We start from the raw sequence: 21,508 nt of genomic DNA, 5'->3' as shown, positions 1-21,508 counted from the left end.
AAATAAATCCCACCTTACCTTTGAATAGTTTTAGACCAAACTTTGTAGTATCTTCAGTACTTTTAGCAACAGCATTTTCTTTCATCATTTGTAATTCTTCCTCACTTATGGTGACAGAGCGATTGGCCACACATTTTCTAAGTATTTTTTTCTTTCTTTCTTTTTCTCCTTTTTCTTTTTCTTTTTGGCATTTTAATATTTTATTTCTACTATTGTTTAATTCTTATTATTTTCTTTGAATTCTTTTAATTCTTTTAGAATAAAGATAAAATTATTTTATGTAATTTTATTTCTCTATTGTTTACTGTTTTTGTTTTTACTTCTGTAAAGCACATTGAACTGCCATTGTGTATGAAATGTGCTATATAAATAAACTTGCCTTGCCTTGCCTTGCCTTGCCTAAGTCACTCGAGGTGATTATCGAGAAATAGTCTGAATCTTGCAACCAATCAGTGTGCACCATTTCCTATAATCTCCTCCGTATTCATACTAAATTGCGATATAAAGAGTTGATAAAGGGAGAATAACTGTGCCACCAGACCTGTTTTAAAGAGAGTTTGAATGATGGCCTGTTGCATTTGAACAAAGTTTGAATTTCAAGTGAGGTTAAAATGATTCAAATCTCATCTCATCTCATTATCTCTAGCTGCTTTATCCTTCTACAGGGTCGCAGGCAAGCTGGAGCCTATCCCAGCTGACTACGGGCGAAAGGTGGGGTACACCCTGGACAAGTCGCCAGGTCATCACAGGGCTGACACCAGGGGCGCAGATAGGATTTTTGAAGTGGGGGGGACTGAGCTGTCAGCAAATGATTCCATTTTGTGTATATATGTACAGTATGTGGCGGCACGGTGGTGTAGTGGTTAGCGCTGTCGCCTCACAGCAAGAAGGTCCTGGGTTCGAGCCCCGGGGCCGGCGAGGGCCTTTCTGTGTGGAGTTTGCATGTTCTCCCCGTGTCCGCGTGGGTTTCCTCCGGGTGCTCCGGTTTCCCCCACAGTCCAAAGACATGCAGGTTAGGTTAACTGGTGACTCTAAATTGACCGTAGGTGTGAATGTGAGTGTGAATGGTTGTCTGTGTCTATGTGTCGGCCCTGTGATGACCTGGCGACTTGTCCAGGGTGTACCCCGCCTTTCGCCCGTAGTCAGCTGGGATAGGCTCCAGCTTGCCTGCGACCCTGTAGAAGGATAAAGCGGCTAGAGATAATGAGATGAGATGAGATATATATATATATATATATATACTACTGTTCAAAAGTTTGGGGGCACTTTGAAATGTCCTTATTTTTGAAATAAAAGCACTGTTCTTTTCAATGAAGATCACTTTAAACTAATCAGAAATACACTCTATACATTGCTAATGTGGTAAATGACTATTTTATACTATTCAAAAAAGTAGGGGATATTTTATTTTGAGATCCAAATTTTCACATATACAAAGGGATACGAAAGCATGTTGTATAGTTCCTTACTGAGGAAGCATTTCCAAAGAAATTCATCACCCAAACACATCAATGACACTCTCATGATCAGCACGGGATGCTACTGATGATCAAGGGGGTCGTGCCACAAATTTGCATGACTCTGAATTGGAAGGTTAGAGCCACTCCAAAGGAAGATTTTGAAGAGAAAGCATCAGATTAGCGGTGGTTGAAGTCGTTAATTAAACAGACACCATGCGCCGTCTAACACAGGATGAGAGGTTACGTGCCCTTGGCATGCTACAGGTTGGCACAAGACAGGTCGTTGTGGCAAGAGCATTGAATGTTTCCCAGTCTGTCATCAGCAGATTATGGTCCAGACATCGTGCTACAGGGTCTGTTCAGGATAGACCACGATCCGGTCGACCAAGGGCAACAACTCAGGCTCAGGACAGATTCATCCGCACTATTGCCTTGAGAAATCGTATGGTAACAGCAAATCAGATAAGGTCTCAACTTCGAAGGGATACTGGCTTGGTAGTGAGTGGCCAGACCATCAGGAATCGACTGCACAGATTTCACTTACACGTCCGACGTCCTCGTGTCATTCCCTGTTTGAGGGATCGTCACATTAGGGCCAGACTCCAATGGTGTCGTCATCATCAACGCTGGGATAATCGCCGATGGAACCACGTAATGTTCTCAGATGAGTCGAGGTTCACTGTGGACTTCCTGGACAGACGCAGGAGGGCTTGGCGCCGACGTAACAAACGTTTCCATGATGTTAACGTCATTAGACATGATCCGTATGGGGGTGGCTCTGTAATGGTGTGGGGAGGCATCACTGCTGCCGGCAGAACAGACTTGCATGTTGTTGCTGGACGTGTCACAGGGCAGTACTACCGGGACAACATCTTGGCACCCCATGTTGTGACGTTTGCACGTCGTTATGGCCGCCGTTTCATTTTCCAAGATGACAATGCCAGATGTCATAGGGCCAGGATTGTTACAGATTACCTCCAGCAGCAGAATATCACCAGATTACCATGGCCAGCACTCAGTCCGGACCTTTCCCCCATCGAGCATGTCTGGGACATGCTTGGACAGCGGCTACGCCAACGTCAACAACCTCCTGCCAATGTCCAAGAACTTGCTGTAGCATTGCAACAGGAATGGAATAACATTCCCCAAAATGACCTGGGACGTCTCGTTAGGAGTATGCCACGCCGAATTCGAGCTTGTCTAGCCAACCGAGGGGGTTTTACCCGCTACTGACTTGGTTTCAAAATGGTGGTAAATTTGCTGTGTGACCCTGTGTTTGTGTTGACCCTTATTCTGGAGAATCTGTCCTTTACTGACTGTACACAGGGTTTCGAATAAATTGACAAATGTTTCCTTAATGTTTTTCTGTCATTTGTTTCCTTCCTGACCTCATGATCTGCATGTCATTCTACTTGTAAATCCAATATCCCCTACTTTTTTTGAATAGTATAGCTGCAAATGTGTGGTTTTTGGTGCAATATCTCCATAGGTGTATAGAGGCCCATTTCCAGCAACTCTCACTCCAGTGTTCTAATGGTACAATGTGTTTGCTCATTGCCTCAGAAGGCTAATGGAGGATTAGAAAACCCTTGTACAATCATGTTAGCACAGCTGAAAACAGTTGAGCTCTTTAGAGAAGCTATAAAACTGACCTTCCTTTGAGCAGATTGAGTTTCTGGAGCATCACATTTGTGGGGTCGATTAAATGCTCAAAATGGCCAGAAAAATGTCTTGACTATATTTTCTATTCATTTTACAACTTATGGTGGGAAATAAAAGTGTGACTTTTCATGGAAAACACAAAATTGTCTGGGTGACCCCAAACTTTTGAACGGTAGTGTGTATACATGTTATTTCACCTTCCTCACTGCCATCACCAGGAACTACCTGCAGGCCAGGACAATGATAACATTTTAACATAGCCTATGGAAATCCAAAGTTTACACATTATCATCACGCACAGAAATTGCAAAACTAGTTTTAAAACCGCTAAGTTCCAACTGTTAATCATAGCGAGAGGCTGGGCTACGTGTGTGTGTGTAAAGTGTAAACCAGTGCATCCTGACTTTCTAACTATGCCTGTTAACCATAGCGAGAGGCTGGGCTACGTGTGTGTGTGTGTAAAGTGTAAACCAGTGCATCCTGACTTTCTAACTCTGCCTGTTAAACATAGCGAGAGGCTGGGCTACGCGTGTGTGTGTAAAGTGTAAACCAGCGCATCCTGACTTTCTAACTCTGCCTGTGTGTTGCGTGAGCGGCAGTCAGTCAACAACTCTTCGCAAAGTTTCCTTATGAAACAATATGCTCGCTGAAATTATGGCAGGGAACGCCAGATTAAACATTAAAACTGCCTTCTGAGCACTGTATCTACAGGCTGCCACCGAAAGAAGGAGGCTACCAGAAAGGCATCTCTACTCCGTACGATTTTACTTTCGCTACGACATGACTTTGAACAGACTATCAAAAAATTGCAAGGTGATATGATAAAGTAAGGCACAGTTTACTTACAGTCGTTTTTTTTTTTTTTAAACGATGCAATCGTTTTCTGCCTTTTGGCACCCTTCATCATGCCGTGTTGGGGTCCTGAACTAGGAGGAGCTGTCCCCGATATGCCTGTCAAACTTGTGGGTAACCATAGCAACCAAGCTCGAGCTCGCAACCTGTGCAGTCTATGCAGTTGCAACTATGTATACACTGCTGTGCACCTCAATAAACCGAATGGTAATTAGTCTTTTGATTTTTCCGTGAGGTTTGCCTTATGGAAAGAAAGACAGCATAGACGTTTTTTCCTCCCTATAAGTGGGGGGGACCGAACGAGGTGAATTTAAATCTGGGTGGGACGAATCCCCCCCTCTATCTGCGCCCGTGGCTGACACATAGACACAGACAACCATTCACACTCACATTCACACCTACGGTCAATTTAGAGTCACCAGTTAACCTAACCTGCATGCCTTTGGACTGTGGGGGAAACCGGAGCACCCGGAGGAAACCCACGCGGACACGGGGAGAACATGCAAACTCCACACAGAAAGGCCCTCGCCGGCCCCGGGGCTCGAACCCAGGACCTTCTTGCTGTGAGGCGACAGCGCTAACCACTACACCACCGTGCCGCCTGATTCAAATCATAAAACAGATATTTGTTCTATAAGTTGTTTTATTCCTTGTGTAGCTTTATTGTCTTTACACGTACATTATATTACATCATCACTTTTTTTAACCTTTGCTTATTTGCTTGTATCCTATACATGTACAGATTTAAAAAATGTATATTATTTGAAAACAACTTCCTAATGTATCATGTATAATAAAATGCATTTTATTTGCTGATGATACAAACATCTTTTGCGCCGGGGACAATGCACAGCAGCTTATGGAAACAATCACAACCGAAATGAATAAATTAAAAAGGTGGTTTAATGTAAACAAATTGTCATTGAATTTGAGTAAAACAAAGATTATGTTATTTGGAAAAAGTCGAACCCTCAAGTTGAATTGAAAATTGACAACATAACCATAGAAAGAGTTTATGAAATAAAATTTCTGGGTGTGATTGTTGATCATAAAGTCTGCTGGAAACCGCATATTAATCATGTTAAAGCAAAAATAGCAAAGATTACTGCAATTTTGGGGAAATCAAGACACATTCTGGACTATAAATCACTACATACTCTGTATAATGCACTCATACTTCCATATCTGAGCTACTGTGTGGAGATATGGGGTAATACCTACAAATCTAACCTGCAGCCGTTATGCACATTACAAAAAAGAGCAATAAGAATTGTCAATAATACGGGATATCTTGAGCATACAAACGCATTATTCGTAAAAGCACACACTCTGAAATTCACTGATCCGGTTAAACACAAGACTGCACAAATTATGTATAAAGCAAGACATAACCTTCTTCCGGGTGAGGTACAAAATACGTTTATGGAAAGGCAGGGTGGGTATAACCTGAGAGGGGAAATGAATTTTAAGAGAGTAAATGTTAGAACAACTCTGAAAAGTATGTGCATAACAGTCTGTGGGGTGAAATTGTGGAATGGTCTGGAAAATGAACTCAAAAATAGCACCAACATAAAACTGTTTAAAAAATTATATAAAAACATGTTAATAAAAATATATAAGAATGAGGATAGGCAGACTATATAGGTGATGATGAAATTGAGAGTAAGTCTGTGACTGGTCTTCTTGTATTTAGTGTATAGTTATAGGTATGTGTATATGTATGTACTGTATATATGTATTGTATGTGTGTATATATGCATAACATAAGTATCTGTATATATGATTTGATTTGGTCGATATTATACCATGTTGGTATGTTGGTATGTTTTCTTTTTTGTTTATTGCTTTTGTTTTCTTTTGTATATATAGTTTATTATGGTGGAAAGTGACATTTGATTAGCGGTGGTATAGAGGGTTAGGACTGGATAAGTTATTAGTTCTTCCTAATCCTTTCTGAACATTGTTATGTTATTGCCTTGTGGCTACGCTATTCTGTTTGTTTATGATGATGTTTTGATTATTGTATTTTTTATTTAAATTTTTATTTTTATATCTTCTTTATTGTTCAGAATAAAGTAATCAATCAATCAATCAATCAAACTTCCTAGTTTTATTTTTCTGAGATTCAAACTTCAGACACAAATAGAGAAAGGGTATTTTCCCCTCTATAACTACGTTTACATGCACATAGAGAGAATCAAATTTCTGCCGTTGCTCAACTGAAATCGAAGTTCAAAATGCCATATATACACCTTAATTCAGCTGAAATTGAACCGAACTTGATTTCTCGGAATCGAGCTACACGACCTAGTTTATGCGATTTCTGCCGAGCTACTTTGTGCATGTATACCCTATCGAGCTAGTTGTCAAGCTACTTCCGGAAGTGACGAGTGACGAGACCACAAGCGGGAAACACAACAGCCTCGGTCGGCATGACAACAGTAGTAGCGAGCAGCAGAAGAGGTCAGGAGGAACAAACGAAAAAGAGAAAATGGCGATGTAGAGCTCTCTGAAGTGTGGGTGGAGCACAGAGGACGGCAGGACAAAGCTTCTGGTACTAATAGGCTTTTTATTGTCAGACTTTTCAGTTTAACAGCCTACTTTTATTCTTGAGAGAAAAACACACACGCGCGCGCTGTGTTCTAGTCCCGGGATGAGCTGTCCCCTCTGCTCTCCCTCTGCCTCCTTAAATAGGGTGCGGTTACTGGGAAGACACACAAACACAGGTTAATTACCGTCAGGTGAAATGATTCTGCCACTCACCTTCCCTGGCTCCGCCCTCCTGTCACAGACCGGCGCTTGACCACGCCCCCACTGCCACAGGCAAGCAGAAACGTGCACTTCTGGAGCAATGAGGAGACAGAGTTCATGCTCATTCAGCTTAAGGAGTTGAATATATTAAAATTCATGGACGGGAGAAAAACGCGCAATGGAGAACACGGAACTGATAACTTTGTTTACACTCTTGAATAGCTCTTCTTCATGATGACAACCGGAAGTGTACCAACACGATGGGGCGTGTTGCGCCACCTGTGGCTCAGGTGCACAATGTACCTCACACAATAGCCCGATTTCATTGTGTGCATGTAGGATTGGATTTCTCTGGCACCCTGCTGGGACCTTCAGCTCGATTACCGACAGCAGCTCGATTTGGATGTGCATGTAAATGTAGTCAGTGTCACGGCACAGTTCTGAAGCACATGCAAGCGTAGGTTAGCATTTTTATTAAAAAAAAAAAAGTCCAGGAAACAAATCCAAAATGAGAATCAAGCTCAAGGTCAAGCAAGGGTTCAGGTGAAAAGCAAGCACCGATACTTGGGCGATATCCAAAATAGCAAAAACCAGAGAAGCAAATACAAAATATAAATGCTTGGTAAGGCAGGTAGAGGCACACTGAGTGTTACTTGGCAAAAAGGCATTGTCCAAAGTATGTTTATAGAGTTACAGGTATGATAATTAGTACTCAGGTGACTGTGAATGTGCATGATGGGAGTTGTAGTTCATGGCAGTGATATTTGTAGGCCCTTGTGCATTCTTGGAACCGGAGTTCAGAATAGCGGTGATGTGAAAAGCAGAATTAAAAAAGGGAAATAAACAGATTGGTATTTTCCTGAAAAAAAAAATTTTGTACATGTGAAGTTTCAAGTGTTTTTTTTTCCTTTTCTTTCTCAAGTCCTACATTGTTTTATCTTTCTGATACTTTTCTTATTCAGGTGCAATTTAACCCCCATACTGTATCAAAAGAACAGAAAGAAAACATAAAACCAAAGTTCATCAATAGATTTTAGATTTGTGGAATATTGATTTAAAAAAATTTTTTTACACCTGATTTACTGAGGTGATTTTTTTTTTCATTGATCCAGCTTTTCATTATATATTATATTATATATTATATTATATATGCCAACCTCAACTCTTTTTAACCCCAGGAGAGGAAACAGGATTTCCCTGCTTTGTACTGCAGTGTTTGGAACAGATTTCCTTCTTGCTGAACTGCAGGTCCTCTAAAATTCCTATTGCCTTTCACTTTTACTTTATCAGCATTTTTCCTAACATCACCCCCCCCCCCCACCCCCCCAACCCCCCCAACCCTGGAAATAGCACTTAATATCATTTAGTGCATAAACCTTTGTAGTGAAAGTTCTCCAAAAACATTTATTTATTTATTTATTTATTTATTTAAAATATTCAATAAATTATTTTCACAAAATGTTCTTTGGGTTGGTTGTTCCTACCAACCTGAATTCTAACTACTGTTTTAACCTGCATATGTCAAAATAGGCTAATAGGCTGTAGAAGGGTTTATCAGTTCCTGTAGACATTCAGGAACATAAATAAAGGTCATTTAATGGTGCAGGAAAGCTGAATACATTGTAACTTGCTGTATAATGACCTAAGAATTTAGTGATGGCAGTTCATCTTATATATGAACTTAAAGGCCCGGTCACACAGCGCTTTACGGCTTTATCACGGCCAAAACCCGTCAAAAAGTGCTCTCCCGTGAAGCAGACGATATTGTTCGTGTTGATGTCGAAGTTAAGACGTGTTACAGTCGATATACAGACGTGACAGGACGCAGGGGAAAATCGGAACGGCGTCGGACGCGGTAAAAAGTTTTGGACTGCTCAAAACTTTAGACCGCGGACAACCACGGCCGGCACACGTGGTAAAGACGTGCAACACAGGTGAAAAACACGTGATAATCAGTGTCCCGGCCGTTATTAAAACTTGGGGAGACGTGGTAAGACGCGAAAGTTTGGCGGTCTATCACGGGCAGAGCACGGTCATCGGACGGGTGTTACGCGTTGGTATCACGGGATATACCGTGTGTTTAGCGGCTTATCACTGAGAAATGGATTTTTCCGCGTACATAGCACTGTCTAAGCCCGTTAAACGACGTCTCAAACAAGTTCTAAATTCGATTGATCACTGTCTAATCACTTCTGATTTGCGGCATGTAAATACCGTAATTTTCTGAGACCTCGGCACTTGCAGTCTAGATGTCAAGGGGTGAACATGAACCCTCAACGCTGTGATGTCCTCATCTTAATGCTCCAGCACCAACAGAACCAACTGATACAGGCTCAACATATCCTACCGCTTTTATATGCGCAGCAAGCCGCTCTTCCAACGACGCTGAGCCGCGGTTACCCGTGATTTGGCAGTGCTATGGCAGTGAAACAGCCGCCGACGGCCATACCCCGTACAAAGCACGGCAAAGCCAAAATTGACCAAAAATTACCACTTACGACCACGTCCACCAGATTTTTGTATCTTTTTGTACGTGATATAGACGCGGAGTGCTGTGTGACCGGGCCTTAATTCCCTAGCTCTTTACCCTAACCTTAACCATCACAATTAAATGCCGAACCCTAAACCTCACTCTAACCCAAACCCTCAAACGAAGTCTTAACCCTCAAACAGTCCTTTGAAGAAGTGAGGAGCAGCCAAAATGTCCTCACTTCTCAAAAATGTCCTAACGCTGTTGGTATAAAACATGTTCCAGTCCTCATTATGTAGCAAGTGCAAGTACACACACACACACACACACACACACACACACAGTTCTCAGAATTAGACTGAATTGAGGCCTTTCAGTCCTTTACATACCACATTTTGAAAATGAACAGTTGTTTTTGACAGTTTTTCCACTAAAATGACTCAAAATATCAATACACTGCGAAAGGACAGCTACTTTAGTCAGAGTTTTACTTTCTCCTGGCATAATGAGGAGAACATTTCTGGACAGTCATTTAAATAATTCATTCATCAATTCATTTAATCAAGTCATTGATTCAGGAATACACCAATACAATCAGAAATAAAATAATAAAACAAGGCCTAGTGCAGTTTATAAGTTGGTCTGTCTGGTGTGTGTGTGTGTGTGTGTGTTTGTGCACAAACGTTTATGAGTGAGTGAGAGAATAAGACCGAGATCCTCTGCATGGATTGCCACATTGTTCCTGTCTTTAACTCCCACCCCACAAAAGGATTCACACGCCGACCTTAAAACAAATGAGGGGTGTGCATTTTTTCCACACGGTTTGTTAACTTCACACTATTCACTCGAGCAGAAACTCACACATACAAACACATAAAGACACAACTCACTCCCTGGATTATTCTTCTTGGATTATGAACTAAAAGACAGATATGAAGAAGCTCCACTTTCCTCTGTTTGTGCTGCTGTGCCTCTGCATGGCTTTGCACCACACTGTGCAGCTAGGTATGTAATAAATATGTGTATATGTGTACATAAGACAGATACATGTGTGCAAATCGATAGCTCAGCTGATATCGTTTCCTCACTAACCCGGTGAGGCAGGGAGGCGAGCCCTGGTGATTCACACCTATAACACAAGGCATGCTGCAAAACAGTTGTACTATCTTCCTGGAGAACAAATTATGGAAAATTTAATATTTGTTACCAAGGTCCCATAATCTGGAATGGTATCGATGTTGATCATTTTCAAGTCTCCTATCATTTTCTCTGTTGAAACAAAAACAAAACTTTCTTAACAGCTACGAGTTAATTCTTTATATGAAGACACATTCAGATAATACCACTGTTTTGCAAGGCTTATTTGATTGTGGGATTTTTTTTCCTCCCTTTTTCTGGTCTGTGTTGTTTTTGTGTTTTCTGTGGAAAGTGTGTAAATGTCTGACCTTAGCAAACTCTTTCCTTAAAGCTGACAACCTGGCATTTTTACCTGTTTAGGGTTATTTTAGGTTGCCTGGGCCCTCAGTCTATTTTTATTAAAGCTTGTTATGAAAAATATCTATTCAAAAAATTTAAATAGAGTTAATAAGAAGTAATAAAGATTGTTGTTGTTGTAGATCAATTGAGTTGAAATGTGTTTCATTCAGTAGAGAAATATTGATTACATACTTAACCACTGATGATGAAACAGGTGTGATTATAAATACATGATGTGATGTGATACTTGTGATATGTCCTGGCTTGTAGAAATAGCATTTTGTTCATTCTAAGACTACATGCACTGGTTTATAGTTAGTAGTTAATAAATTAAATCGTATTCTGTGTTTTCTCCTTTCATTGTATAGACAGCAGCTCTTTCCTCATCTACAATGAGTTTCACAACAAATGTGTGAAGGTGGTAGAGCCCAATATAGCACAGATCAGTGACTGCGACTTGTCTTCAGACACACAACGTTTCCGATGGATTTCCTCTTCTCAGGTCCTAAGCATTTCTCACAAGCTGTGCCTTGGATCTCAGGACCTTAAAGATTGGGTTCGAGTTGTTCTGGTCCCCTGCAATAAACTCAGTCCATTGCAGACATGGGAGTGCAAGAATGAAACTCTGTTTGGTATAAAGGGCCAAGAATTGCATCTGAATTACGGCAATCGCCATGAGCCCAATATACTGCTCTACTCAGGGACAGGTTTGTGGAGCCGCTGGCAGATATATGGCGAGAAGAAAGACCTGTGCTCTCACGGATACCAAGGTAGGATCTAGGTTTGAATTTGTATAAGGCAATTTGTAGAGGTTTATCCTGTATAATGCATCTTTGATCAAAGAGAGACATTTTGGTAGGTAGCCTGATCACTTGATCAGTGATCACTGATGTGGCATATGGAAGGTTGGTAAAGTTGAGAATGAATTTTACTCATGGTAAATCTGTGAATTAAGCCATTGTTTGGATTCTGAATGATCCATAAAGCCTGGTCAAGCAGCAACAGATTTAAATGCATAAAAATTTGAAGTGAAGGAGAAACATTAAGTCTGGAGAAACATGCTATGAGTTGTGACAATGCTTAGCTTGCACATTGTGCATGAAAAACTTTGCAGGAGTTAACTGAGAACAATTTACATTAAATGTACAGTATGTGCTCAGAAAACCGATTCAGTAGCCATTATTTTAGATATAAAATGAATATAAGTCTGAAGGGTCACACTCTTCTCCCTAACACTTTCTCTTATGTATTTTCTGAAGAGGTTTTCACCATTGGTGGCAATTCGATGGGCAGCCCCTGTCAGTTTCCCTTTCAATTTGGAGCAAAGTGGTACGCTGAGTGCACACTTGATGGACGATCTGACGGACAGCTTTGGTGTGCCACAGTCACAGACTATGACCAGGAGAAGAAATGGGGTTTCTGTCCAACGAAATGTAAGAGAGTACTGATTTATTATTAGCACATTTTAAGAGATGTTGAAATCAATGTTCACTAGAAGGGCACTTGGTAGAGTGCACACCTCCGGCAAGCCACATATTATCAGCATCAAAATCAAATCACTTGAAGCTAGGATTATACTAAAGCTGTACACCAGATTTCATCAAAATCTGTTTACTACTTTTTGGTTTACGTTGAGAACGAACAAAAAAAAAAATCTTGGATCCACATACATATCTGGATTTGCATCAAATCTATCAATTGTTTCTTGGCCCATGGTCCACCTTTCCTCAAAATTTCATCAACATCTGTTCACTACTGTTTGAGTTACTTTGGGAACAGGCAAACAAAGAAACAAACGGAGGCGAAAACATAACCTCCTCCAACAAACTTGTCGGGAGTAATAATGAATGTTATCATCGAGATGTTATTCACTTAGATATGTGTATGGGATGAAATGTTAAACATTACCCTGACATTAAGTTAATGATTTTTCACTGGTAGGTTTGTTTGAGCATGGATACATGTTGGATAGTTACTGAGAGAAAGGATAGGAATCTGACAGGAAGGACAGGCACAGCTATGGAGTAAGTGCTGTGGTAGTTGGGACAGATGATTTTCATTTTTATTGTGTGCTATACTGGGGCCATGACCTGCTGAAAAACACACTTCCTGTGAAGTTGTTTCCTCTGTATTTTCCTGTTTTATTGCAGATGTAAGTGAAAGATTTTTGCTGCCTTGGTAATATTTAGAGAGCTTTTATGTTCCATTTGTCTGCACTAATGTTCAACATGTGTAGAAATAATTAGTTTAATTCACAAGTAATGAACAAGATAATTTATGCCCTGATCACTTTGGTAGTCTATTTAGGGTAACATCTGTGAAAAAAAATAAAAAAATAAAAGAAATTATTAATAATAATGTTTACTCTTGATAACTTGCCTCTTTTGCCATTGGACTGCTCATGGCATGAGGGAGTGGCCTTTCTTGTGACCCCAAACATTTATATCATGCATGAAAATATGATCACATTAAAGACTAAAATAAATAAATCATGATTTTATTCATAGACAACTACAAGCACATTGTGATATACTCTATGAAAATATACTCTTTTCTTTTTTGAATCTCACAATACAGGACACGTAAGCCTCCTATGATTGTCAAAAGTGTCAAAAAAGCCAGTATCAATTTTAATGTCAGTTAAAATATCTCTTCTCTTCCATGAGATATGTTTGATACTGATGGGGTCAGAAGTTTACATAATGTACAGTGACATGAATGTTATCTTAGATATGAATGTCATGGCAATATTTGGGCTTTTAGTAATTTCTCTGAACTGTTCTTTTTCTGCGGCAGAATGATTGTACAGCGTACATCTTTAATTAAAAAAACACACGAGAATTTGGTGCACAAGTTTTAATTTTCTTTGGGTTTTCTGAAATCAACACAGGGTCAAAATTATACATACAGGTCAAAAGTATACATACAGCACACTTAATATTTGGGAAAAAATGTCTCTTTGCAAGATTCACCTTGACCAAACATTTTTGTTTACCATGAACAAGCTTCTGGCAGAATTCTGGTTGGATATTTCATGACTCTTCATGGTAGAATTGGTAGAGTTCAATTAAATTTGTTTTTTTTTTTTTTTTGTCTTGGCAAGGACTCGACTTATAAGCACAGTCCATATATTTTCAATAGGGTTGCAGTCAGGACTTGTTTTAAGCTTAATGTTAGCCTGCTTTATCCTCCACAACCAGCTCTGATGTGTGTTTGGGTTCATTGTCCTGTTGTAACTCCCAAGTCATCTTCAAGTTTCTGATGGTTTATACTGAAGAATTCTGAGGTAGTCCTCCTTCTTCATTATTCCATCCACTTTGTGCAATGAACCAGTTCCACTGGCAGCAAAACAGCCCCAGAGCATGATGATCCTACCACCAGCTGGTACAGTGTCCCTCTGTACATGGTGGTCATTGTGGCCAAACAACTCAATCTTTGTCGCATCTGACCATACAGCTATCCTCCAGAAGGCTTTTTTTCTTTGTCCATGTAGTCAGTTGCAAACTTTAAGCTTGAAGGTGTCAATTTTGGAGCAGGGGTTATTTCTTGGATAGCAGCCTCTTAGTCCATGGTGATCTGAACTGTAGACAGTGATCCATCAGCTTCCAGTTCATGGCAGGACTGTGCCATGGTGGTTCCTAGGTTGTTCCTGACCATCCAAACCAATTTCCTTTCAGCTGAGGGTGACAATTTGAGTTTTCTTGAAGTAAAGTGGCTTGTCAAAATGACTACACCTCACAATAACTTGGCTACAATTGTTTGAACTGATCTTGGAATTTGCAGTTGTTTAGAAATGGCTCTAAGAGACATTCTGGAGTTGTGTATATCTGCGATCCTCTTTTTCAGATTTGCACTAAGCTCCTTGGATTTTCACATTTTACTCAATGTTGTTCAATTCAAGGAGTGCTGTAAACAAACCCTTTTCACAGAGAAGCTACCAGCTGTAGTCAATCATGATCGCGAACTAGAAGTTAAGAGGCCTTGGCAAGATAAGAGACATTTTGGAAGTTTCAACACCTCTAAATTAATAATCTAGGTGAGGGTATGTATATTTTTGACCCTGTATGTATAATTTTGACCCTGTATGTATAATTTTGACCCTGTGTTGATTTCAGAAAACCCAAAGAAAATTAAAACTTGTGCACTAAAGTCGAGTGTTCTTTTTAATTAAAAATGTATGCTCTACAATCATTCTGCCACAGAAAATGAACAGTTCAAAGAAATTACTGAAAGCTCAAATATTGCCATGACATTCATATCCAAGATGACATTCATGTCACTGTATGTAAACTTCTGACCACAACTGTGCAATATACACACACACACACACACACACACACATGTTCGTTTAGTGACAGAATAATGGAACTGTCAGTGCACGGTCAAGGTAAACCTGTAGATGGCAGTAATGCAACACTGTGGATGCCAGCTGCCATAAAACCCAAAAGAAGAAGACTACGACAAAGGCAAACCCACTTCCTCTGTCTGCTTGACTGCGCAAAGCGAGTGATTTCATGCACATTATTTGCTCGGGAATCCCCGCAAATTAAATAACTTCCCAGCCACAGAATGGCCTAATTTTTTTTAGATATTACAAAAATAAACATATATCACAATGACCAAATTTCAGAGGGAACTAAATTTCACCAATTTTATTAAATCGAAAGGCCATCTACTTTTAATGTGTTAATCCAGAGACTGGGATGAATGTTGCAATATTTTGTTTTCCCTCTACCATATTATTTTATTTTATTTTATTTTATTTATATAACCATTTAAGTCCTCACCATCTTTCTCACTGCACAGAGCAATATGGATATGTCTTCTTTGACCTGATTGTGCTTCACAGTATATTGAACTGGTTCTGTTTTTTCTTTGTTTCATGCATTACTTGATTCATGTGGGTGAACAATCATCTCCGTCATCTTTTTCTGTTGAAAGCTAACTGATTTTCCCAGAAATGATTGATTACAAAGTGGTTTTAGATGAGTGAAATGTTATTTTTGGTCAAAGGCCATAATGAGGTTTTGCTTTTTCTTTTGCTTTTTTTTGTCATCAGTGGAATATTGCATTTGACAAAGGAAAGTCAATGACCACAGTGACTCAATCACTTATCATATCTTTTACTTGCCACCGTCGCCACAGGCTTGCTCATTGGGGATAGATTAGGGATAATATTAGCTCATGTTTTAAGTCGTTCAAATTCTGTAAAGCTGCTTTGCGACAATGTTTTTTGTTAAAAACGCTATACAAATAAACTTGACTTGATAATATCTAATCTTTATCTGGAAAAGAAAGAGAGAGACGTGACTTTTCTATATTTTTACTCATAATTTCACCTACAGACTCAGGTCTGACTGAAAAATTTTAAAGCTGCCCTTGTTAGCGTCCATGAGATTCCACTGTCGATTGGGAATTCAACTCCGGAAATGCTGAAACATGACTGTTTAACTGCTCCTGGAATATCATGAGGAAATCACATGTAATATACCCTTTCCTTTTATTATTTACTCTGACAAGTGACAACAGTAGAAATATTTGCTTGAGGTTAACAAAAATGTGTCGCAAATTACTCTGAACCTGTTTGGAACAAACTTTAGTGATACAAAATCCACACTTCTGAACAAATACTAGTCTTACAGAGCAGTAATATGTCATTCATGTCCCAACATTTCTCTGTTCAATAAAGCAAATAAAAAATATTAAATACTGAAAGTGCTGGGGCACTAACGATAGACAATGCTAAATTTCATATACTAATGCTTTCAGTGAAGTTTGTATTCATGAAGATTACTATACTTGCAATTATCTATAATTTATTAAAAACCTAGAACCAATTGATTACTACAATAAATACTCACAAAGCTCCAAAATGTACATTAATTAGTTTCTGGATGTATTTTACACATACTCTAACATTTGCATTTTAGTAAGGGATAACATATGATAGACCGGGTGGTTATATGAAAAAAAAATTATATCCATGTCAGGGTGGTGTGATCTGGTGTGATGCCTTTACTACCCCTAAGTGGATTATTATATAACCCCACAGTCTGAAGTGTATTATTATAAGGTGGTGCTTGAAAGTTTGTGAACCCTTTAGAATTTTCTATATTTCTGCATAAATATGACCGAAAACATCATCAGATTTTCACACAAGTCCTAAAAGTGGATAAAGAGAACCCAGTTAAACAAATGAGACAAAAATATTATACTTGGTAATTTATTTATTGAGGAAAATGGTCCAATATTACTGTAGAAAGACCCTGATGTGGGTGGAGCACAGAAGCACGGCAGGCGGTTGTTTGCGACTTAATTATTTTCTTTATTGCTGCTTTTCAGCACACAACTCAGACTCTCTCTCACAGCCACACACATGCACACACAGGCTACTAGCAAGCCCTCGGTGCCGACCTCCCCTTCTCACTCTCCTTTGATAGGGCGTGGTCACTGGAGGAGACACACAAACACACGTTAATTGACAACAGGTGTAGTGACATGACCACTCACCTTCCCTAACTCCGCCCTCCATTCACAGACTGACGCTTGGCCACGCCCCCGCTGCCACAATTACATATCTGGTGTGACCCCCTTGTGCAGCAATAACTGTAACTAAACGTTTATGGTAACTGTTGATCAGTCCTGCACACCGGCTTGGAGGAATTTTAGCCCATTCGTCCATACACTGCAAAAAAATGATATCTTAGCAAGTGAAAATATTTTGAAAATAGTTGAAATGATCTAGCATTTCCTATTCTAAGAATACAAAACACCAATTCTGAGATTATTAAACCTAGTTCTAGATTGCAACCAACTTATTCTAAGATGTCTTATCAAGTAAAAATGTCTGTCCATTCAGCAAGATAATTTCACTAGTATTAAGTCATTTTCTCCTCAAATTCAGTTTTCAATTTATTGCAGTGTACAGAACAGCTTCAACTCTGGGATGTTGGTGGGTTTCCTCACATGAACTGCTCGCTTCAGGTCCTTCCACAACATTTCAATTGGATTAAGGTCAGGTCTTTGACTTGGCCATTCCAAAACATTAACTTTATTCTTCTTTAACCATTCTTTGGTAGAACGACTTGCGTGCTTAGGGTCGTTGTCTTGCTGCATGACCCACCTTCTCTTGAGATTCAGTTCATGGACAAATGTCCTGACATTTTCCTTTAGAATTCACTGGTATAATTCAGAATTCATTGTTCCATCAATGATGGCAAGCCGTCCTGGCCCAGATGCTGCTAAACAGACCCAAACCATGATACTACCACCACCATGTTTCACAGATGGGATAAGGTTCTTATGCTGGAATGCAGTGTTTTCCTTTCTCCAAACATAACACTTCTCATTTAAACCAAAAAGTTCTATTTTGGCCTCATCCGCCCACAAAACATTTTTCCAATAGCCTTCTGGCTTGTCCGCATGATCTTTAGCAAACTGCAGATGAGCAGCAATGTTCTTTTTGGAGAGTAGTGGCTTTCTCCTTGCAACCCTGCCATGCACACCATTGTTGTTCAGTGTTCTCCTGATGGTGGACTCATGAAACATTAATATTAGCTAATGTGAGAGAGGCTTTCAGTTGCTTAGAAGTTATCCTGGGGTCCTTTGTGACCTCGCCGACTATTACATGCCTTGCTCTTGGAGTGATCTTTATTGGTCGACCACTCCTGGGGAGGGTAAAAATGGTCTTGAATTTCCTCCATTTGTACACAATCTGTCTGACTGTGGATTGGTGGAGTCCAAACTCTTTAGAGATGGTTTTGTAACCTTTTCCAGCCTGATGAGCATCAACAAACCTATTTCTGAGGTCCTCAGAAATCTCCTTTGTTCGTGCCATGATTCACTTCCACAAACATGTGTTGCGAAGATCAGACTTTGATAGATCCCTGTTTTTTAAATAAAACAGGGTGCCCACTCACACCTGATTGTCATCCCATTGATTGAAAACACCTGACTCTAATTTCACCTTCAAATTAACTGCTAATCCTAGAGGTTCACATACTTTTGCCACTCACAGATATGCAATATTGGATCATTTTCCTCAATAAATAAATGACCAAGTATAATGTTTTTGTCTCATTTGTTTAACTGGGTTCTACTTTTCATACTTGTGTGAAAATCTGATGATGTTTTAGGTCATATTTATGCAGATGTTAGGGTTTTGCTGGGATTCGAACCTGGTTCGTTGGTGTGATAATCCAGCAAACCCCCACTAGGCCACCAGGGGGATGACTCAAATGCAGAGGCGTGAGGCGGAAGTAGAAAAAGAATCAAAAGGTTTATTTAAACTATATACACTATATACAGGGCAAAACAAAAGACAACAAAAAAACCAAAGAGTATAATCCAAAAGAAAAGCAAAGTGCAAAAATACAAAAGCTAGGAAGATCAAAAAACACAGTACAAAGGAAACTGGAGATAAACATAACAGCACAAAGACTCCGTGACAAGAGGACTGAACTCAGGGGTATAAATAGACAAACTAATAAAGGACACAGGTGAAGATAATTAGGCAATTAACACAAACACAAAACACAGGAACAGTGGCGGCCTCTAGAGGCCAAAATAAACACGACATGAAAAGGAAATAACAGCGGCCTCTAGAGGCCAAAACAGTCCTAGTCCTAACAGGACCCCCCCCTCTAGGAGCGTCTCCTGACGTTCCCAGGGCGATCCGGATGGGCCGAATGGAAGTCCCGACATAGTTCTTTATCAAGGACATCCCGAGCAGGAACCCAGCAGCGCTCCTCAGGACCATAGCCCTCCCAGTCCACCAGATATTGCAACCCGCCGCGGACCCGGCGGGAGTCAAGCAGGCGATTCACAGTGAACACAGTCTGCCCCTGGAAGATGCGGGGGGGTGGGGGGTTCCTAGGGGCAGGGGCATACGTAGATGTCAGTACGGGCCGTAACAGGGAAACATGGAAAGTGGGGTTGATCCTCAGAGTCCGGGGCAACTGGAGCCGGTAGGAGACAGGGTTCACCCTGCGCACCACCTTGAAGGGGCCAATGTAGCGAGGAGCAAGCTTGCGGTTCTCCACCCGCAGTGGAAGGTCCTTAGTGGACAGCCAAACACGCTGCCCAGGGCGGAAAGCGTGTGCAGGTCTTCTATGGCGGTTGGCCTGAGTCTGGTTGGTTCTGGAGGTCTGTATGAGGGTCTTCCTGACCTTGCTCCAGGTCTTGCGACACCGTCTCACATATTGGTTGACCGAGGGCACCCCCGCGTCCTCCTCCTGGTCCGGGAACAGAGGTGGCTGGAACCCGAATTGGCACTGGAATGGCGACAGCTTGGTGGCCGATGACTGCAGGGTGTTGTGGGCGTACTCCGCCCATGGCAGCCAGGTGCTCCACGATGTCGGGTTATCCATAGCCAGGCCTCGCAGGGTGGTTTCCAGGTCCTGGTTGAGCCTCTCCGTCTGACCATTGGACTGTGGGTGAAACCCAGAGGAGAGGCTGGCAGTGGCTCCGATGACCTTGCAGAACCCGTGCCACACTCGGGAGGAGAACTGGGGCCCTCGGTCTGAGACGATGTCCTGTGGAAGACCAAAGACTCGGAAGACATGATTAAACAAAAGTTTCGCAGTTTCAAGAGCAGAGGGGAGTTTGCACAGTGGTATGAAGCGGCAGGCCTTGGAGAATCTGTCAACTAAGACCAAAATGACCGTGTTACCTTGTGACTCAGGGAGACCCGTGATAAAGTCGACTGCCACGTGGGACCAGGGACGCCGGGGAATGGTCAGAGGATGCAGGAGACCCTGGGGACGCTGTCGTGGGTTCTTGGTTCTGGTGCAAACCTCACAGGACAGGACAAATGACCTTACTTCCTTCTCCATGTTAGGCCACCAGAAGCGTCTTTTCAGGAAGTCCAGGGTCCTCCGAGCTCCCGGGTGGGCGGTGAGAGGGGAAGAGTGACCCCACTGGAGAACCTTGGCCCGGGCTTGATGTGGGACGTACAAGAGGCCTGGTGGCCCCGTCCCAGGACCGGGGTCCTGGCGTTGGGCTCGTCGGACAGCCTCCTCAATACCCCAGCGGACAGGGGCCACAATCCGGGACACAGGGATAATAGGCCCGACTTCATTCTCCCTGTTAGTGGCAGAGAACAGTCTGGACAGTGCGTCAGGTTTGGTGTTCTTGGAGCCGGGGCGGTATGAGAGGGTGAAGTCAAACCGACTGAAAAACAGGGCCCACCTAGCCTGTCGAGGGTTCAGTCTCTTGGCTTGCTGGAGGTACTCCAGGTTCTTGTGGTCAGTCCAAACCAGGAATGGATGTTGTGCTCCCTCCAGCCAGTGCCTCCACTCCTCAAGGGCCAGTTTGACCGCTAGCAGTTCTCGATCCCCCACATCGTACCGGGACTCAGCAGGACTCAGGCGGTGGGAGAAGTAAGCGCAGGGGTGCAGCTTTCCTTCCGAACGTTGAGAGAGCACCGCGCCGACACCACTGTCCGAGGCGTCCACCTCCACGATGAATGGTTGGGAGGTGTCCGGGAGAACCAGAATGGGTGCCGTGCAGAAGCGGTCCTTGAGGTCTTTGAACGCCTTTTCTGCCTGAGGAGACCAGCCATAAGATCCACCTGTCCCTTTGGTGAGGTCAGACATGGGTGCTGCCACAGAACTGAAGTTCCTGATGAACTTGCGGTAGAAGTTAGCGAATCCTAAGAACCGCTGAACCTCCTTAACGGACTTGGGAGTAGGCCAATCCCGGACGGCCAGGGTCTTGGCAGGGTCCATTTGGAGTTGGCCTGTCCGTACAATAAATCCCAGAAAGGAGACCTCGGGAACATGAAATTCGCATTTCTGGGCCTTGGCGAACAGATTGTTCTGTAGCAGCCTCTGGAGAA

The 21,508-nt window shown here is 41.6% G+C and overlaps 1 protein-coding gene across 2 annotated transcripts in view; it reads left to right on the top strand.

Moving 5' to 3' along the window:
- The first annotated feature begins 9,972 nt into the window (after window positions 1-9,972).
- Window positions 9,973-21,508, top strand: part of mrc1a (mannose receptor, C type 1a) — a 64,298-nt gene continuing 52,762 nt past the window's right edge. For both annotated transcript variants that reach the window (XM_060932829.1, XM_060932828.1), the window contains exons 1-3: window positions 9,973-10,200; window positions 11,040-11,441; window positions 11,931-12,104. In XM_060932829.1, the coding sequence (XP_060788812.1) occupies window positions 10,128-10,200; window positions 11,040-11,441; window positions 11,931-12,104 (649 nt within the window). In that variant the 5' untranslated portion in view covers window positions 9,973-10,127. The remainder of the gene's footprint in view (window positions 10,201-11,039; window positions 11,442-11,930; window positions 12,105-21,508) is intronic.

Source organism: Neoarius graeffei, chromosome 1 (genome assembly GCF_027579695.1).
Source record: "Neoarius graeffei isolate fNeoGra1 chromosome 1, fNeoGra1.pri, whole genome shotgun sequence".
In the NCBI taxonomy this organism is placed as follows: Eukaryota; Metazoa; Chordata; class Actinopteri; order Siluriformes; family Ariidae; genus Neoarius; species Neoarius graeffei.
This window is presented reverse-complemented; position numbering and strand designations above follow the sequence as displayed.